Source organism: Microtus ochrogaster, linkage group LG4, assembly GCF_000317375.1.
Source record: "Microtus ochrogaster isolate Prairie Vole_2 linkage group LG4, MicOch1.0, whole genome shotgun sequence".
In the NCBI taxonomy this organism is placed as follows: Eukaryota; Metazoa; Chordata; class Mammalia; order Rodentia; family Cricetidae; genus Microtus; species Microtus ochrogaster.
The window spans coordinates 58,723,875-58,739,948 of NC_022030.1; the positions used below are offsets into that span (position 1 = coordinate 58,723,875).

General features: G+C 43.2%; 1 protein-coding gene across 1 annotated transcript in view; it reads right to left on the reverse strand.

The window, feature by feature from the left end:
* The window catches only part of Xrcc5 (X-ray repair cross complementing 5), a 101,509-nt gene extending 87,733 nt beyond the window's left edge, over positions 1–13,776 (reverse strand). The window contains exons 1-6 of the mRNA XM_005361660.2: positions 13,521–13,776; positions 10,643–10,756; positions 7,602–7,785; positions 5,568–5,616; positions 4,204–4,326; positions 544–735 (exon numbers count right to left, since the gene is read on the reverse strand). Coding sequence (XP_005361717.1) covers positions 544–735; positions 4,204–4,326; positions 5,568–5,616; positions 7,602–7,785; positions 10,643–10,756; positions 13,521–13,541 — 683 coding nt within the window. The 5' untranslated portion in view covers positions 13,542–13,776. The remainder of the gene's footprint in view (positions 1–543; positions 736–4,203; positions 4,327–5,567; positions 5,617–7,601; positions 7,786–10,642; positions 10,757–13,520) is intronic.
* Positions 13,777–16,074: the final 2,298 nt, after the last annotated feature.

Sequence of the window (16,074 nt, forward strand, 5' to 3'; positions counted from 1 at the left end):
ATAAAAGAAAAAAGCCAAATAAAGATGAGAAATACACAAGGAGTCTGGATTCTTTATGCTGTTATGTTGATTTTGAATTTTCTGATTGCTGAAAAGCAAAGGACAGCGGCAGAGAGACCTGGAATCGAAAGAGGGACTGCTGAAATAAACCAGTCTACAGACTTTAGGAATAATCAATATGCACTAATAAAAGAACTTAAAAATAAAGACAATGGGTTTTGTAAATGTATGAAGAGAGTGGTCCAAGAAATGTACCTCAAGCTTGGAATAAAGACGAAATCTAGAACTCCATTTCTAAAGTGTCTACATACTCCCTCCCGAACTTCAGTGGCACGTGTCTGGAAATTAATGAGCACCCTGTGCAAGCCAAACTCATAAAAGGGAGATTAAGGGTGAGTTTGAGACTTCTTTAATAAAATTCAGAACAGTTATTAAAGAATGACTGCTAAGTCGAGAATGACTCAGAAAAGCATTGGGAAGACCTCTGATCAAAGAAATCCACGCGGGAAGATTAAAAGTTGCTCCAGTGTCTCAATGTCTTACCTGAAGGAATAGATCTCATCCAGCCCATCTTCACCTTCTAGAGACACCATCACTCTTTGCACCATGCGGATACCTTCCTCTTGCTGCTTAGTAATCCCTTTCTGAGGAAAGGACGGTCCAAGGTGGTCCAAGCCCAGGTCACCATCTCCTCTGCTCCCAGCCTCACCGCTCTTGCAGATGGGAATAGGCAGACTTTCAGGAAAGACCATCAGGAAAGAAGGTGAGTTTGGGTTCCAAATCTGGATTCCAACTCTGTGACTGTCACAACACACGAGTAAGATGCCTGCCTGCCAGTCAACCTTATGCAACTCCATAATTTTGTCTATCAAGTGGCATGCATCCACCTGAGGATTATTTAAGCTTTAAGCTTTAAACTTCTAAAACTTCTTGGACACGGTAACAAGGGAGACTGGCTGACACAACCAAGTAACCAAAGGGCAGGCTCTCTAGGTAGCAGTGGAACGGCCAGGTCCAGGGGGCCTTTCGCTGCTACCTCTCCATGTCACCTCATCTGCCTTGTACTGCTTTCTCTCTCAGAATGGCTTCTTCCACACTGCCCTACTATGGACTGTGCTCCCAAATCTCTTATGTTGAAATTTAAGTATGGGAGTGGGGGTCAGCAGATAACTATTGTGATGGTAGAACCCTGAGTTTTATGCAAGGGACTGGAGATGGTACCTTTTAGCCTTTTCTGTCCTGTCATGTGACACTCACAGCATCCTCTGGGAGACAGACATCTCCCACCAAACACCAGACCTGCATTGGCACTGTGAGCTCAGACTTCCTTCCTCCAGACCTCTGTGGGGCTGGTCTGTTTGTAAATTCCCTCCCCTGTACTGAACAGCCATAGCAATCGACTGCGGCAAGCTCACATCTACAAAGGACTCAGGGTTCAACCCGCTGATTTCAAATGTTTACAAATATCGGGGATCAACAGGAGGGATCTAGAAGAGTTCACTGAAGGTCACTAAAGCCACAGGCTAAAGTTCAGGAAGAAATACTTCCTAGAACAAATTCAGGCAATGCATTAAGAACACCAGAGCACTGGGGAGGTCACCAACAGTCCCTCAGGGTTCCTATGGGGATTTAATAAGGACATGAAGCTGAGGACGTGTGGCTCAATGATAGAGTGGTTGCGTTTCATACACAAAGTCCTGAGCCAACCCCAACACTGCAAATAATCACAATAATAAATAAGAGACTGTGAAACATAAAATACTTAAAAATTCAAATGTTATTGTACACACTAAAATCTTATACAGAAGCTGGGCATGGTGGCACACGCCTTTAATCCCAGCACTAGGGAGGAAGAGGCAGGTGGATCTCTGTGAGTCAAGGTCTACAAAGTGAGTTTCAGGATGACTAGAGAAACCCTGTCTCAAAAAAAAAAAAAAAAAAGAAAGAAAGAAAGAAAGAAAAAAATCTTATACAGAAATAGAATATTGCTAGAGAGAAATAAAGCCCAATTCTGTTATATTGCTCTCTAGTTATTTGTTTGAAATGAGGTTAACTCCAGGTTAGGATTAATAACAAAACATATTAATAACCAGAGGCTAGGGAGATGGCTCAGTTGTTAAAAAGCACTTGTTACTCTTTCAGAGGATCCATTTTGGTTCCCAGCACCCACATGGTGGTTTATAACCATATGCAACTCCAGTTCCCGGGACCCAATACCCTGTTCTGGTCTCCACAGGCACCAGGCACACATGGGGTACATGGACATACATGCAAACAAGACATCCAAACATAGAAAATAAAAATTAAGTTTAAAACATTAAATGATCAATCTATATGCAAACTGAAAGACCACCCAAATACATGTTAGCATAATATCATATCTGGTAATTTAGATATGATTACATCTAAACAATAGCATTTATTTCTCATATACTAAGTCAGTGGGGACTTATGTTTTCACTAAGAACTAAAACAACCTAGATGAAATAACTGGACCAGAGTCACCCAGTCACCTGACTGACAGGGTGACACTCTTGGGCTATGGCATACCGCCTTACTTTATTCCTGCAAACCAGAGGGCTGAGTTAGGGTGATCTTTTCCATTCTCCCGACACTCTGTAGGTCACCCCTATGTGATGGATACTTTAAAGACAATAAATCATTCAGCTTGCTATACTCAAAATAAGGCTTTCTGGGTAACCTTTCTCTTCATTTACTTAGCATGAGCCACAGGACCTGTATTGCACATCAAGCTAAAGCACTTCCCATGTGCACGGCGGACACTTTGCATTAGGTGCCGACCGTTACTGGAGCATCAACAAGAAGACACAGATAACGTGAAGATGAAGCATAAGGAAATCTACCCTAGAAAAAGTTACAGTAACAATTCTTTCTATGCTGCATTTGGCCAGAGGAAGCAAAAACCTATGCCCAGGGAACAGTATGTTTTAAATGAAACTAAAGTGATGGGGAATGCACCGGACAGCAGGCGCTGGTCTGCAGTAAAGGAAGAAAACATTTCTGAGGGACAGAAAGCCACCAGACAACTAACAGGCAAGCGGAAGAAAAGACCGCGTTCCTTCTGCGTATCCTACTCTGGCACTCATTTCTAAAAGAGAAGAGGCAGCTCTTTCAAGTGACATCGGCAGTAGTACAGTACATTAGGCTTCAAACATGAGGCATCTTGAGGCCACGAGCAGGAAACTGGGCTGAGCTGCCTTCTGAAGTGCCAAGCAAACCTCGGGTCCATGAGAAGTGTCACTTGAAAAGCACTTAATTTCTCTGAAGTGCCATCTTAACAAGCACCAGTTTGGTGGGCTCTTCTGAACTCTTCTGTATAGTCCCACAGGAAGATGTGCCCCAGCAATCTTAAGACGGGCATACATGCATGCAAGAGGGGTTCTTAATTCCCTATGGTAGGCAGTCACAGAGACCAGTGGTGCCCACTCCAAAGACTTCTTAGTGCAGGGCTCAATTTGAAAGATGAACGTCCCTGATCAGATTAATAATTCAACATCCTATAGCATTACTCTGCTCCAGCCAAAAATAGGACAAGACGAAATGGGTTTTAAATGCAAGCAGGAAGGATTAGCAAAGTGACAAGAATTTTTTTAGTGGGGATGTATGAGAAAGAAAGTAAATGTTAGAGAGGAATTCAAGTTACTGTGAGGTGAAGGGATTTCTTCCTTATCAACTATAAAATACACATTTTCTCCTCAAATTTTATAGCACACATAACAAATTACATTTTATTATGTGTCTGCACCCCTGAGAAAGGGTTACATATAGATATTATACTGCTATAAATTGATTCCTAACACTACGCTTTGTCTACCCTCAGTCTACTGCTGTCTTCTCTGAGCCACATAAGAAATCAACTATCATATCAGTCTGTTAATGTCGTCTATGCAGACAGGAAATAAACTGAACATCCTCAAAAGATGTTTTTCTAATTCCTTGATCATTTTAGGTCTAAAATCTGTAATTTGCTATTAAGCTCAATTTCTCTGTATCACTACTTTATCATCACAGCTCAAAAAAGTTCCATGAACACAGGTATAATCGACACACATAAGGTGGCCAATCGGTCACCTGGCAGATTCCTACTTAGCCAAAAGAGGAGGTTCCTGTAAGTCATCTACACAGGGCCTGCTCACTGCATAAAGGAACGAGATTTCCTACACATTACTCTTGAGCTCTTACAAGAACTGCAGGGAGATGCCAGATTTCTTCAAGTTACAAATGATGACATCTAGTTGATCTTGGCTGAACGGGCTGCTGAGGTCAGTGAACACTTCAATGTGCTTCTTCCCAAACTTCTTCCCTCTAAAAGACAGAGTGGTCACATTAAGAAAGCATTCTCTGAGGGCCAGTGAGATGGCTCAGCAGATAGGACGGTTGCCCCGAATGCTTGTAACCTGAGTTCAGTCACCAGAACTTACACAGGAAGAAGAGAACTGACTCCAGGGTAGTCATCTGGCTCCACACCTGTGCTGTACATGTGCACACGCGCGCGCGCACACACACACAAATACAAGAATACCAAAAAAAAGGTGATTTTTGATTATTGCTATTGTTGGTTTTTCTTAGACAGGGTTTCTCTGTGTAGCACTGGCTGTCCTGGAACTCACTCTGTAGACCAGGCTGGCCTCAAACTCACAGAGGTCCACCTGCCTCTGCCTCCCTAGTTTTGAAAAAAAGGTGATTTTAAAGAAAATATTCTTTTGAGTTTTTTCTAGGAGCTGAATATACTTGGTCACTGAGCAGAGAGGCTAACGACTGAATCTGGATATACTGATAGGTGTGACTATAGCCTCAAAGTCCTCATACTCTTAATGCTCAGTTAAGTTCCTATTAAATACATAATCAACTTTATATGGCTCGCACTTGGCTCAGCATTACAAAATATAATATTCTTGTCTCCCAGCTCTGATTCGTAGCACTGTAGCTTAAAACAATCCCTTCCCCCCCCTACCCCACCCCCCACCACTTCAGAATGTAAACAAGGCACTCCCAGGTGTTAGAAGATGTCAGCCCTGCACCTTCACTTTCCAGATGTCCTGCTGGGGTACTAAACAAGGGATTAGCTGCAGGATTTTGCAGAGGATTCAGACTAAGATAAAGTGATCCAGATTCAGACCTGGGATGTCAGCACAAACGGCTTTCCTAACAATGCATCCATGTGTTCAAGGGCATACACATTTCAAGATACAGTGATTAAACAATAATGGGTCAGGATGTTGACTACAATTACTGTGTACAGCATAACAATCACTATGGATCATATCACTTAGTTCTTTTTAAAGATTTGGGGTAATTAGTTTAAGTCAAATAAGAAAACTGAGAGATGCCAAATGCTTATTCTCCCAGGGAAACTCCCACCAAATGTGGTCCTTTGTTTTAAACTTTCTACAACTAGAAAAGTGGGCATTGACTTCTGTCAAATAGTCTTTCTGCTAGACTAGCATGCTGCTGTGTTAACAGCAAACCATACAGAATACTGAACACAGCAACTCATGCTCTTCCCAGAAGGCCTCATATCTGGACTCCTTAGGTGAGACACTCACATGGTTTCCCGCTGAATCAGATCCATGCACACGATCAGGGCGTCCAGGACTCAGCTGGTTAAGGAGCCAACAGTGCCATCACCCCACGAACACTGCAGTCTCTCCCGGCAAAGTCCCCACTACTGACAACGGTAGACAGTGGATGACTTGGAAAGGCTTGCGCATGTGCCCCTCTTCCAGATTTTACTTCATAAATGCTATCTATCAATGTATACATTCTGACAAGTCGTGTGAAAAAGAAATTAAACACAAAAGAGTTAATCATATTGTTTTAACAAGAACATGTCATTTAACAGCACCTAGAACCCTATTTAGTAATCACAGTCCATTCTTAAATACAAAGCAGGCCATAAGGCAACATTTGTAAGTCACTCCAAACACAGCAGCACCTCCCAGTGGTCAAGAACACTACTACTAATTGTTTAGGGAAAAATACTAAGAATAGACCCTTAAAATTAGGACCCCATTCTTGGGTGTTGTGGGGGGATGGTGAGATGATGAACAGAGTTTCATTTCATAGCTAATTTTTTTTTTTTTGGTGTTTTGGGACAGGTTTCTCTGTGTAACAGCTCTAGCTTTCCTGGAACTAGCTCTTGTAGACCAGGCTGACCGCCAACTCACAGAGATTCACCTGCCTCTGCTTCCCAAATACTGGGATTAAAGGCATGTGCCACCACCACCTGGCTCACAGCTAATCTTGATTGTCAACTTGACACCTGGGAGGCCAAACCTCAGCTGAGAATTGTCTCCAGCAGATTAGCTTGTTGACATGACTGTGGGACATTTTCTTAGTTACCAAGTGATGTAGGAGGGCCCAGACCACTGTGGGTGGTACCATCTCTGGGCAGGTGGACCTGGCTGTTTAAATAAGGTAGCTGAATAAGAGCCTGAGGAGAAAGCTCAGTAAGCAGCGTTCCTCTGTTGGTTTGTGCTTCAAGCTCCTGCCTGAGCTCTTGCATTGGCTTCGTTCCATAATGGACTATTACCTGTAAGCTAAAATAAACCCTTTCCTTCTCAAGTTGATTATGGTCAGTGTCTTACCACACCAACAGAAGAGAAAACTAGAATAGGCCTATGGAAGATATGAGAAATCTCAGCTTGACTATTAACATGAATTTGTGACATAAAAACGTCCTTCAGAAGAGCAGAGAAAATTAATGCTATACTCTTCTAAATATACTTTTCTCACCTCTGTGGTAGTCTGAATGAAAATGGCTCCCAGAGGTTCATAGGGAGTGGCATTATTTGAAAGGATTGGGAGGTGTGGCCTTGTTGGAGGAAGTGTGTCACTAGGGGTGGACTTTGGGGTTTCCAATGCTCAAGCCAGGCCCAGTGTCGCTCTCTCTTCCTGCTGCCTGTGCACTGGGATGTAGAACTCTCGGCTACTCCATCACCATGTCTATCTGTGTGCTGCCTTACTTCCCACCTTGATGATAATGGGCTAAACCTCTGAACTGTAAGCCAGCCCCAATGAAGTTTTCCTTATTAAGAGTGGCCGTGGAGCCAGGCGGTGGTGGCGCACACCTTTAATCCCAGCACTCAGGAGGCAGAGGCAGGTGGATCTCTGTGAGTTCGAGACCAGCCTGGTCTACAGAGCTAGTTCCAGGACAGGCTCCAAAACCACAGAGAAACCCTGTCTCGAAAAACAAAAAAAAAAAAAAAAAAAGAGTGGCCGTGGTCAAGGCATCTCTTCACAGCAATAAAACTCTAAGACAAACTCCAAACACACTATAAGCAGTACCATCAAGCCCTCTCCTCAGTCCACACAAGCATTTATTCCCTAGGATTCTCCCACCCCATACTTCCCAACTTCTCAATACCACAAGGAACAGAAAGAGCAAGAGCCTAGAAGACCTGGAGCTGGGCATTAATTAATTAGTTAACTAATTCCATATTAATTACACACCCTCTTTTCCTCAGAGAAAAACATGCCTAGATGGTCAAAACTGAGACTCTGGGAGAGCCTCACCAAACTGGACTGTGATTTTCCAGATAAATGGAAATTTCTTGACTTCTTGGGCACAAAAAGGATACAGTCAGCTTGTCGAGAGCCTGGTTGGATTTTGTTTTCAATGTCTTCCAGCAAATCAAAATCTGGTAGCATCAGGTGTCTGCGCACTGTGATGTTCTGGTACTGGTCCTCACCAGCAAGGGCATTATCAGTGTTGTCTGTACCAAAGAGGACTAAAGCAATCTCATCCTTGCTCTCGGAAAATACCTAGGACAGAATATCCAAAAGTTGAAGACTGTATGCAAGCAGCCTAGAAGGAGAGGAAACCTAACCTTCAAGGGGCAGGAAGATCATATCTCCTTAGGAAGGTCCCCCCGGCCACCTGATATTACTGAATGAACATGGGACTTACTAGCAATGACAATTAGGTTCTAAGCAGACTTTTTCTTTCTAATTTTTAAAAAAATCATTTTATTATTATATTTAGATGGATGTTTTGTCTGTGTGTATGTGTGTTTATGTTCATGCCTGGTACCCCAAAAAGAGTATGACTAACCCGGAACTAGAGTTACAGGTAGTTGTGAACCATCATGTGGGTGTTGGGAATGGATCCCAGGTTTTCTGGAAGAGTAGCCAGTGCTCTTAACCTCTGAGCAGTCTCTTCGGCCCCTAAGCAGATATTTCATTACCTACAGACTTCTTTTCATTTCAGCACAAGTAAGCATGCATACTTCATTCTCTTCTGCTCCTGACTTTATGCTAGATGTGACTAGCAGTTGTCAGTTCCTGCCTCCACTTCCTGAGAACCATGGGCTCCAGCCTGGAACAGCGACCTGAAATGAACCCTTTCTTCTCTAAGTCATGTTTCATTAGGCTTTTGTTGTTTTGTTTCTTCTTTCTACCAGCAGCAGAAATTAAACTGGGACAGCTGTCTCTGAGGCAGAGTTCTTTCCGATATCCCATGCTGGCTTCAAACTCACTGTGCAGCCCACGTGACCTCAACTACGCCAGCCTTCTGAGGAACGAGGTTACAAGCATACACCACAACGCCCAGGTTACAGAGCTACATTATTCCTCAAGTGACTCTGCCTGGTAGGGATTATCACTTCTTACTTTGACACAGGGCACTGAAGTATTACGTTACATGTCCCCAAGATAGCCACCATCCATTCCTTTTCTCCGTACATCTGCAGGCTACTCCTTAATTAAAAAAAAAAAAAAAAAGTCTAATTTCCTCTCCATCCTTAGTTGTGAGCTGGCCTTAATGACTTACTAGCAAATACAAAACAACAAAAAGGCATTCTGGGAAGCTGGGTGTGGTGGCGCACGCCTTTGATCCCAGTACTCAGGAGGCAGAGGCAGGTGGATCTCTGTGAGTTTGAGGTCAGCCTGGTCTACAGAGTGAGTTCCAGGACAGCCAGAGCTACACTAAGAAACCCTGTCAAAAAACAAACAAACAGGGCTGGAGAGACAGCTCAGTGGTTAAGAGCATTGCCTGCTCTTCCAAAGGTCCTGAGTTCAATTCCCGGCAACCACATGGTAGCTCACAACCATCTGGAATGAGGTCTGGTACCCTCTTCTGGCCTGCAGAAGTACACATAGACAGAATATTGTATACATAATAAATTAATAAATATTTAAAACAAACAAAAGGCATTCTGGGACTTCTAAAACTAGGCCATAACAACCACACAGGCAGGACCTCTGGGAATTACTTCCTCTTAGATTAGAATACTCCTTAGAAGTACTGTAGCTGCTACCAGCTGGGTAGTGTAATGCAGGATTTTAATCCCAGCACTCGAGAGGTAGAAGCAGAGGCAGGCAGATCTCTGTGAGCTTGAGGCCAGCCTGGTCTACAGATTGAGTTTCAGGACAGCCAGGGTTACTCAGAGAAACTCTATCTCAAAAAAACAAAAAACAAAACAAAAACAAAAAGAAGTAGCTGCTACCGTGTGAGGCTCCCAAACTGCATGAAGAGGCTGTACATAAGTGGTTTTGGATGGGCAAACCCCAGCTGAGTTCACAGCTGCCATAAAGCATCATCCAGAGAGCTGTGGGCTGCCATCTTGGACATCCACACCAAGTGAGCCTTCAGATAACTCCAGCCCCAGCCTCCGTCCATGTGCAATTGTGTGTGCAATTGTTAAAGAGGTGTCAAGGGGAAAAAATCTACCAAAATGGTATCTTACGCCTGTAATCCCAGCAATTGGGAGGCAGACATGAGAACTGAGAGTTCTAGGCCAGCCTGAGTTACAAGGAAAGACCCTCCTCATTTAGGAAAAAAGAAAAAAGGTTGGAAGTAAAATAGAGTGTGATGGCTAATATTGATAAATTGATGCCAGCTACAAATCTCTGGCGTGCCTATGCGAGATTATTTAGATTAGGTTAGCCTGTAGGGGGTTATCTTGAGTAACTGAGGTAGGAAGACCCACCCTAAACGTGCTGGGGTCTGGGCTAATTAACAAGGAGAAAGGGATCTGAACTGTAGCCTTCGCCTGGCGGCCTCCCTCTGTTCCCTAACTGCAAATGCAATGAGACCAGTGGCCTCAAGCTCCTATGACCATGATTTCCCGGCCATGGCTGCTGGACTCTGAACTGGAACAAAAATAAGTCTTTCTATATTTAAGTTGCTTTTCAAGTGTTTTGTTGCAGCAACAAGCAACTGATGGAAAGGGGACTGGGAAACCCCCTACCTGAGCCTACCTCATCATCCCATCAAACCCGCCAACCATGAACAACTCCTTCCTAAGGTCACTAAGATGCTAAGTTTGGGGTAGTTCGTTATGCACTGAACAATAACTGGACTAGGCACAAACACACTGAAGGGCTTGCTACAGATCATGGGGTCAGTGAATGACAGAGTAAAGGAAGGATTCCTACGCAAGTCATCTGCCTCCAGGAAGTGTTCTTTTAAACATTTTGTATTGCCTTTTGCTTCCGCTTACAACTGTCGCAGCTAGAGAAGGGGCTAGATCAGAAAAAGCAAATAATATCAGGCTCTGGTGGTAGGCAGGCTTGAGTAGATTCTGCAGCACACAGGCTGGAAATACTGAGGACGCCAGGAGCTGAAGGCAATGAGTGTTCAAAACAAGGGTTACAAGCTTAAGGTTAATCTGAAACTTACCTGTCGTTGGAGAAACATGGTCATCACTTTCTTTGCTTGTTCAAATGGGGATTCCTCACCAGGAAAGGAGTTACCCATGGCAGCCCCCACGTCCATACACAGCACAATAGCTGCCTAGAAATGGGTCCCAAAAAAAAGGATCCAAGGAAAAAAGAAGTTATTAGCAAAGATTCTGAAATGGGTCCCCATGCTGGTATGTAGAAGAGGACCGATAAAGAAGGGGACATGTGCTATAGACAGAATGCATGACAGAATACAACATCCCACTCTGGAGAAGCTGTGAAGGGACTAACAATCCCCTAGATGGAGGAGTCAATCATGTGAGTAATGAAGTCACAGTCACAAGCAATGGCACCAGACCATTCAATCATACACTGGGGACTCTCTTGAGTTTCTTTTCCTATTGCTGGGTCTTTTCACATCAATTACCATAACCAAAACAATCTATCCACAGGCAGGCCTAACGGCCCATCTCACCCTGTGATTCTACAGTTTGTCAAACTGGTGAGTAATACTATCACAGGGGCTAAGGGAAGGAAACAAACTAAATGCTAAACGGACACATGTGAAGCTTTATGTGCTTCACATACAAAATTTATTCAACTATAAACTTCAAAAGACGTGACCTAATAACTCATTTTTTTTTGGTTTTTTTTTTTTTTTTTTTTTTGAGACAGGGTTTCTCTGTGGCTTTGGAGCCTGTCCTGAAACTAGCTCTGTAGACCAAGCTGGTCTCGAACTCACAAAGATCCGCCTGCCTCTGCCTCCCGAGTGCTGGGATTAAAGGTGTGCGTCACCACCACCCGGCATAACTCATAATTTTAAAGTAAATTATAGATTTGAGCCAACAAGGTGATATGGCTGCAACATTCTAGCTTCACAAACATGTTAAGTTTTATCAGCATTATAATGTATTCAAGATACTAGATTAGCAATCCAGAGATCTGGGTTCTAGTCCCATCTCCACTAACAAATTAGTTCTGACCCTGTGGGAATGTTAACTCCCACTTAACCTCACTGTTAATGTAGTCAGGCATAAAGCTGTGGACTACGTGAGGTCTAAGACTATTTACAGGTTAACAGTCTTGATCCTACCAGCCTCATCTGTGCTTTGTGCTGAGCAGACAAACTATGAGCAATTCTAGGCATCACATATGAGAGAAAGATTTAAAAGTGACCAATGAGGAAGGTACTCTTTTCTGAGTCAGTGATAATCTGTCTCTAGAGGTGTTTGAAAAACCTGCATGACCTCCTGTGCTAGGGAGATAACTCCTAAATCTGACCTTTTTTACAACACACAAAGGAAATACTATTTTCTCTAAATTCATAAAGAATGGAACCACGCCAGGAAATGGTAACACACGCCTTTAATCCCAGCACTCAAGAGGCAGAGGCAGGTGAATCTCGGTGAGCTCCGGGCCAGCCTGGTCTACAGAGTGACATTCCAGGACAGCTAGGGCTGTTACACAGAGAAACCCTGTCTTGAAAATCCCCCCCCCCGCCCCAGAATGGAACCATATGATGCAGTGATATTAACAGATTTCAGAAGCAACGACAACTTATTTGGGAATGAACAGTAATAAACTACAGAGTACTTCAGAGACCAATTCAATTTATACCCCATAGGGATTCCCTCAACATAAAAATCTTTTTTAAAAAAGACTCACAAAATACTCTGGCTGTGTTTATTTATTATATGTCCACAAAACCTGTTTATAAACTAGCAAACACTAAAGGACCAGAAGTCTTTTGTCAAGAATTAGAGAGTCAGAAAAAGACATCAAAGAGTTTCACAGTATGAAAAATCTGGTCTGGAAGAATGTCTGTGATACTTTATTTTCTGGAAGCATTAATAAAACAGGGACAAGAGACTTGGAGAGTATAGCGACTCATTTTGACACGGAAGCAATACAGCTTTCAGGTACATCTGCCACAAATAAGTCCTTCACAGGAGTTACAACGTTTTCAGTAACTGAAAGAGCAAAAGAGGAGAGCAACATCATAATGAGTTCATAATTTAATCAAAATTTACCAAATGGGGGTGCAGGAAAACAGAGACCAGTTATTCAAACACCTATGTTGTTTGCCTATATTAAGGGAATGGGCGAGTGAATGAATGAATGAATAGCAATTACACTTCTCTCTGTTGATCAGAGTATCACTTTAAAGCTCACTGTAATTTCCTTTATCAATCAAAGAAGCCAGGGTCACAGATTCTTAGCAATGTGGCAAATATCTTTTTTCGGGGCTCTGAAAATGGCTTGAGTTCACATCTGTATCTTACCACCTATGGAAACCGTGACCACGTTCTTAACGCTTGATTTCTTCGTACCTTGGTTCTCTTACTTACAAAGCTAAGGACAATAATGTTCATCTCAGGAGTTGGTGTGAATATTTAATGAAATAGTAATAAAAGGCTTAGTTCTGTGCTTCACACTGTAAGCTTTCAAAAAATTCGAGAAACTAAATTATTAGGAAGGTAATAATATGACACTATATTTTTGAGTTATTCACAGAATCCCTATCTCAAGTTTTACAAGCCTGTCACGTAGGAGATAATCCTGGATAACATATAAATTCTTACATAGATTTTAAGAACCCAGGTTCAGAAGCGGTAAAGGGCGCCTGCGTTAGCAGGTGGTGTGGATAGAAACTAGGGACGGAGGGAGGATGAGGAGCAGGTGAAGCAAGAGGGAGAATAACAGGCGTGAAGGTGAATAAGGCTCAAAAGCAGAACTCCGGACCCCAAGATTTTCTCTTTGGGGCATCCATCCTTCAGCCTTCAGACTGGCACAGCTGCGAGCCCACAGTTCCTGCTACCGAACCACCCGCTGCAGATCCCAGGCTTGAGTAAGGCACAAAGGCCAGCAGTCAGTACCTTATTACCGGACCACGCCATGTTGCTGGTCCACGAGCCGTTCAGTTACTTTTCCCAAACGGAAACCTACAGTGTCGCAACTCAGCTCGGGGTGGCTCATTGGCCTAGACTTCCGGCTCGGCTGGCAAGGGGCGGGGAAACCCAGCTCCAGGGCTGTGAGCATGCGCACAATTCCCTCCCTGCCTCCCTAGGTAAGGCTTTGTTTTGAGGCGTTAAAAACGCGAGTACTGGGCTGGTGAAGTGACTCAGCTAGTGAAACCATTTGTCATCAAGCCTAACGACCCCATTCTGACTCCAGGGACCCACTTGGTGGAAAGAAAGAACCAACTCCTGCAAGTTGTCCTCTGACGTCCACGTGTCCCACACATCACAATAAATAAATTTTAAATAAATTTAATAGTAAAAAGTAAACAAAGAGGGCTGGAGAGATGTCTCAGCGGTTAAGACAATTGGCTGCTCATTCAGAAGTCCTGAATTCAATTCCCAGCAGCCACGTGGTGGCTCACAGCCATCTATAATGGGATGTGATGCCCTCTTCCGGCCTGCAATCATGCATGCAGACACAGCACTCATACATTTTTTTTAAAAAGTACATTTTTTAAAAATGTAAGTAAATAAGGGACCGGAGGAATTGCCCACAGGTTAAGGAAGTACTGGTTTTGCAAGGCTGAGTTCCCAGTACCCACATCAGGCAGTTCAAAACTCCAGTTCCATGGAATCTGACGCCCTCTTCTGGCTTCCACAGGCACTTGCGCACAAATGCACACACCCACATACAGATGCATGCATACACGATTTTTAAGACTAAAAATAAATAAATAATTGTTAATAGTGGTCACTGAGCTAATAGTGATCACTCCAGCTAGCATTTGTGTTGGCACTCTGGAGTTAGAGTCCCCTACGTAAGAGGAATGCAGAGAGTCACTTATCTCCTCTAAAGGCCTTCTAAGCAGGATACTAAAGAAAGACTATGAAGGTACAGTGGCCTTAGGACCAACTGCCAAAGGAAAGAGTGACAACTCTCCGAGTAAACAAAAGTAGAAAAACTTTACAACTTTGCAGACAAAATGGAAAGTATAAACACCTAAGGAGGGGGCAGGAGTTGCTGGAGAAATGGTTCAGTGGTTGGAAGCACTGACCACTTTTCCAGGGGCCCTGGGTTCAATTCCCAGCATTGACAGAACAGCTTACAACTGTCCGTGACTCCAGTTCCAGGGGACCTGACAGCCTCACACAGACATACATGTGGTAAAAACACCAATGCACATAATAAATAAATAATTTTTAGAAGAAAAAAAAAAACCTAAAAAGTAATCTCTGGTAAGAGCTCCCTGATAGCTTGGAGTAGCTGTAGCTGAAAAATAAGTTCAGGAAGCCTAAGATGTCTTTTTCTAGAAATGGAGGCTGCCGCTGGCTCTGAATGTTTGCCACTCATTTTCATGGAACTCGCCCAGCAATCCTTCTCTTCCGGCGACTCTGCCTGTTTTCTCTGAGTCACAAACAACAGGTGCACATCTTTGTTGTGATGCTCATGTGGTCATCACTCAGGTTGTCCACGCTGTTGTGCGATGAGACATTTTCTGGAGAGGAAGTAATAATGCACACAGATAGGGAGCCCATGGCAGAGCAAAGCACTGGATACCACCGAAGTCCAACGTGGTGAACGAATGAGTCCTATGGTGGGGTTTGAGGTGTGTATTGCCATGCCTGGCTCTAGGGCTCTTCTCAAATTATTTCAGTTTTGTAAGTCCCTAGGTCAAGGTTGACCACCATGTCAGCTTCATCTTGGTATGCTTTGGGTGGATTCTTACCCTCGCCCCCATTGCCACCATGCTCCTTGTCATTGGTTCCCCTAACCAATGTGACTGACAGATAAATGTGATAAATATGGTTGCATTTTTGAAATAAGAGTTAGGTAAAAAGGTGACTCGGAAACAGATCGTCTAGATAGAATTCCCATAAATCTGTGGTCCACAGACAACCAGAACTTAAGATAAAAGATCCCTTGCTGAGAGCATCTCCCTCAGAACCACCACAGGCTCGCCTTTTTGTGTAAACAAAAGCATTCAAAGCTATTGGGGAGCCCTCAAAAACAAAATAGGTAAATGTTAATCAGACTTTATTATCTTTATTTTTATTTGAATTATTCATATCTCTGGAAATGCACCAGAAAGCACCACAGCTATTCTCAAAAATACTGGACACATTTTTCTTTTCTTCTGATCAAGCTAATAACAGGATTGTTTTTTAATTCTCTGAAAGTGGAGTTCAGCACCATACATTAAATGAATGTCCCTGGCTGGCAGTTGGGGGAATTTGATCAACCCCTCTAGTTCAGTTCATGGCAGGTTTTCAAAGCACTTCTTTCTGAGACAACGAAAAATGAACATCACCCCTTCTTGTAAGAACCCAAACTCCAGAACTCGCTGACCTCTTAGGACTTGACATTTTGAAGCCAGGACACTCTTAAGGATGAACTTGTTCTTTCTTCCATCCAGAATCTTTTCACCTGGATGGATTTGTTGTGTTACTCCTGGTTCTGCCAGAGGAGCTT